General features: G+C 42.4%; 1 protein-coding gene across 2 annotated transcripts; it reads right to left on the bottom strand.

The window, feature by feature from the left end:
• Positions 1-1,209: 1,209 nt before the first annotated feature.
• LOC308671252 (fibroblast growth factor-binding protein 1-like) lies at positions 1,210-4,485 on the bottom strand. Of its 2 annotated transcripts, none has more exons than XM_081333352.1 (2): positions 4,265-4,485; positions 1,210-2,752 (listed from the first exon to the last, which is right to left on the bottom strand). In XM_081333352.1, exon 2 carries the CDS (start codon positions 2,728-2,730, stop codon positions 2,080-2,082), a length of 651 nt encoding a protein of 216 aa, XP_081189478.1. In that variant the 5' UTR covers positions 2,731-2,752; positions 4,265-4,485; the 3' UTR covers positions 1,210-2,079. The 2 variants fall into 2 exon arrangements, with proteins under 2 accessions (XP_081189478.1, XP_081189479.1); XM_081333353.1 differs by lacking the exon at positions 4,265-4,485 and adding an exon at positions 3,791-3,843.
• Positions 4,486-4,762: the final 277 nt, after the last annotated feature.

Genomic DNA, 4,762 nt, shown 5'->3' with positions numbered 1-4,762 from the left:
CTGCCTACTTTGGGCAGGCTAGGGGCTGGGCAGCGTTGCACTTCTCTTCAGATTCATGCCGCCCGGCTCAGCCTCTCGGCACTGTGAAGAGAACTCCCCGCTGCCTGCCCAAACCAGGCAGGCTGGGGGCTGGGCAACATTGCGCAGATAACATCGACTCATGCTGCTCATGGCATCCCCTCCCCCAGAGCCCACCAAGCCGGATATGTGAAGTAGGCGAGGGCCATGTGCTGGCCACTTCCAGATGATGGTGCATTTCTTCATTCCTCACGAAGGATGACACTTCCCCAGCTGTGTTTCTTGCCTGTTTTTCTCCCTCCCTCATCTCAAATATTTTCTCACGCGCTCCAAGGAAGGAAGGAAGAAAGGAAGGAAGGAAGGAAGGAAGGAAGGAAGGAAGGAAGGAAGGAAGGAAGGAAGGAGGGTCTGAGGGAAGTTCTGCCTTAGTCTTTCCCTGCTGCCCTTTCACCATCCCCTTGCCCCTCCTCTTGGCCTATCCTGGGGGTTTCCCATCCTATTGCTAAGGAAGCTTTGGCCTCCTCACATGGAGAGGGAGTGGGCTTCCCTCTTGACTTTGCCCTTGTACCCATCATGGGCAACCTGGCTAAGGAGAGCAAGCACAGCAGCAGCAGCCTTGAGGAGGAGGTAAGTGCAGCTTGGGGAAGTGGCGCTGGGCTTAGTGTCATGGGTGCTTGAGGGCTGGGCATTTGACCTCTGTGCCACTGTCCATTCCCCCCCTGCATGGCCCGAGAGGAACAGTGAGGCTCCTCCAGTGGACCATGCCTTAGCACTTGCCCCGGTCCCATCTCCTTCTGCCAGACACCCTCAGATCTGTCCCACTCCTGCCCAAGCCCCCATAGACACCCTTGAGGCGAATGATGTAGAGCTGGCCATGCCCACCCAGTAGGCCACATGCATTCCAGCCATGCCCACACAGTAGGCCATGCTCACCCTGGCCACACCCACCCAGCCCCCCGAGGGCAACTGCAATGCTGACGCAGCCCTCAATGAAATTGAGTTTGACACCCCTGTGCTAGACTGAAATGCTAGTGAGTAGATGGTGGCCATCAGACTCACTTCTGAGTTAGTGTATTTAGGACTGCATGCAAATTATGCACATGTATGAAAGAAAATTGGGAGAAGCAGAAGACAGAACCACAGAGAACAATTTTAAAATGGTTTATTTTTAGCAGTGTACATTCAAAAATAATTAAAAAATGCATAGCTTTGAAATAATCACTTTGGTTAGAAATATACAGGAAAGAATGAACTTGGAACTTTTCACATCTTTGCAACATTTGCATAGCTCACTATATAAATCCATTTTTATCCAAGCCTCACCCTCTTTTACATGCACCACGATGGGAATGAGACTTTAATTGCATAGCTGTGGCCTCCATCTTGACTTTTTTGATATTTTATCCCCACCAGACACCCCTGAGATCCATTGAGAATAGTTTTATTATATCTTTAGTGAAAAGGCTGATTTTGAGTCTTCCTTTCCTAAATACATCACCCCCACCACCCAGACTTCCTTTTTGTCTGATCTTGCTTGATATAATGTTCTTAGACCAGTGGTGGGATTCAAATATGTGAACAACCGGTTCTCTGTGTGGATGTCACTTCCGGAAGTCCATTCTGGGCCTGGGCATACAAAATTAGCTGCCGGTTCTGTCAAAGTGGTACAAACCGGCTGAATCCCACCACTGTCTTAGACATCTTATGCACTGACGTGTAAACATCAAATTGGCCTAATAAAAATGTGCCTTTGTATTCATATTGGATATTATGACCTAGAAGACAATTGCTGGCAATCCTTCCATCAGATTTATCTCTTTCATTTGACGCTTTTCTCCCAAGTTAACACTGAGGAAGAAGGGAATGGATGACTGGTGGAGAGGATTAATAGTTACAGTCATATTTTTTTAGCAAAAGAACAAAATACATTGCATTAACTTCCACAAGTGGAGGCTGACTGGATGCACTAGAGAACAATTCAGATTGTGTGCTCTTGATACTGTTTGCAAGACAGTTGTGCCCATAGTAACTCGAGACCTTTGGCCTGCCTCCCTTGCCTTTCTAACTGCACTTTTTATCTTGTATCATTGAAATGATGAAGTAGCAAAGATTTTGCCACATTTCAGAGCAGTTCTCTTCAGCCACCTTTCTCTGATCCATGTAATCAATATCTTCCACACAATCACTGGATTCTTTCTCTGGCTGCTTGGGTGTTGGGATCTCTGGCTTGGTATCCATAACCAGTCTAAGATGGGCAGTAGGTGGCCCATTCTTACAGACTTTAGATTTTAAAACAGCCTTGGGGTCCTTACAGAGATTCTTCTGCTTCTTTAGAGATCGAGTGATTTCTTTCCAGAAGACCTTCTGGTTTTCTGCATACCGCGGGCAGGTAGATGGACTGCCTGAAAAAGCACAGGAGACGGCATCTTCTGCTTTTTTGCAGTCTACCTTTAGCAGAGTGGTCTCCTTCTCATTTATAGTCCAGGAACATTCAGCCTTCTCTTTAGTTGTAAACTTCCCTTTTGTGGAAAACCCTTTTTGTCCTCTCTTTCTCTGGCCCTTGGCATTCTTATTATGTTCAGCTTGGGTTCTTTCCCCTCTGCCATTATTTGGTCTTTCTCTTTTTCTCTCTTTCACTGTTTCACTGTCAGCTTGCAACAGCTGACAGAACATCATGAGGATACACAGCAGAGCAAAATGTTTGGTCTTCATGTTTCCTGGTGCTTTTTGAAACCTGTTTTGGAAACAAAAGTTGTTTGTAAAAAAAAAGTATCTATTTTTATATATGCTAGACATGCCCCAATATAATCAATTATCCATTATCAGCAAAGATTGTAAAATAAGACATCAGTGCTTCTCCTAATGACATTTTTGAGCATGAACTTTTAAGACTGTGTAAGATAAATGGTGAAACTATTTCTTTTCCTCCTTGCAAGGCACAATCTGAATGATTAATTCATATGAATTTGGTGACCTCTATTATTAAACTGCTGCAAAAGTTGGGTGAAATTTGAGTCTGATATCCCCTAGGGAAATGGAAAAATATTAACAATGTAAGAAAGAGAATATGACCAAAAATATGACCAACAGCTAGAGAAACCAATTTTGCTGTAGAATTTGAGGCATAATTGGTGTCAACTAATGTGAAACTCTCATTGTGGAATAAACCTCACATTGCTGAGTTATTGTGAGTTCCAGAGAGGAAAAACTGATAAACAGCAAATATTGAACATTTAAGTAGAGTTATGATGCCATAGCAGTGAAAAACTACTATTTAAAAAACCCTACAATCCTGAACTTTTCTTATTTTAAAGTAACCATCTCAATCATTAGTCACATCCTCCTTATTCCTTTCTGATTCTGACAGTTCAGATCATGGAACAAAATCTCCTGTGGTTCACCTGCGACTTTGTTGATATACATGAAAAGCAATTCTATTTCCTTTACAAATCTGTTCCATGTTTCCTTCATTACAATTATTTACATGTTAAGCAAACTCAGTCAATTTCAAACTACTTTTTACTGAATACGGTAAACCAATTCATTCATATCACAAAAAGCAAAGTCTACTTAATGAGAAGACTATTTCACCAGAGGATCGGTCATCCAAAGTCTGACTTTCCTGGTAAGGGAGATAGCAAACTGACTTTCTGCACCTCAACTTCCCTGCCTTGCTGAAGATGGAAATATAATACCACAATCCTCAGCCCACAAATTTCAAAGAGCTAATTTTGCACAGTTATATTAAGACTGCAATCTTATGCAGACCTACCTCAGATAAAATAGCACAAGCAATGCACAAAGGCATTGGAATTCAGGTATTTTATGCTATGGTACAGTCCCACAGATTTATTACAAAGAGCCAAAGTTCATCTTGATATACTTGTGTTGGTTACCACTAATTACTGATAAGAAGTCTTGGAAGCTGCAATCAGGAGCTGGCACGATGGAGATTCAATACTTTTAATACTTTCCTGCTAATTATCCACCCATAGAAATTCCTACAGTTTCCTACTTGTTGTGGAAAAGATAATATACCTTTCTATATGGGGGGAGGGGAAAATTGATTTAGTAACTTTTACAGACAGGTGGTGAGAAATGGCTGAAGCAACCTCTGGTTGAGAATAACTGTCAGAACAGTACAGAAATAAAAAACTACATGTAATATGTAGTTTGGTCTTCAGAATCTAGTCTTGCAATTCTGAGCAGTTTTCCATTGCTGATTGAAAAGAGCAAGAATACATACCTTTTGCTGTCTTATAAAAATCACGCTGGCACGCCTCTGAAGTATGGCACATTTCTGCTTATTTATATACTCAGAGACACACCTACAGGCCTCCAAAATCCTATAGCTTTGTGATAGCAGATTTGTGTGGTTTACTCACTTATCAAGACACACCTTCTGGAACAGGCCAAAATAAATTTGCAACAGTTAAAAAAAAGGTGAGTGTAATGCAGTGAAAGGTGTAGATTTGAGAAAGGGAAGATGTACAATAAGCTCTCACATGCCCTGCCTGAGGCTGAGAGTAGAAACTTCCAATGGATCATTGTAAGAACTGACCAGGGAAGTGTTTGTCAATGGATAAAAGGAAAAAGTGATGGCATGAAGTGCCACGGAGTGCAGCTTTTCTGTGTATTATCTAAGTATAATGAACAGAAGTCCCATTCATTGCACCGGAGTTTGCTTTCTGCTGCCATTCACCTTCTAGCAACACTGATTGAACACAGAAATAGATTTTGCCTT

Source organism: Vipera berus, assembly GCF_964194415.1.
Source record: "Vipera berus genome assembly, chromosome: 7".
Classification (NCBI taxonomy): Eukaryota; Metazoa; Chordata; class Lepidosauria; order Squamata; family Viperidae; genus Vipera; species Vipera berus.
Note: the sequence above shows the minus strand (reverse complement) of the source record. Positions and strands in the feature narration are given on the sequence as shown.

Excerpts from the sequence above, each read along its gene's own strand:
- LOC308671252 (XM_081333352.1), bottom strand. The coding sequence starts at position 2,730 with ATGAAGACCAAACATTTTGCTCTGCTGTGTATCCTCATGATGTTCTGT.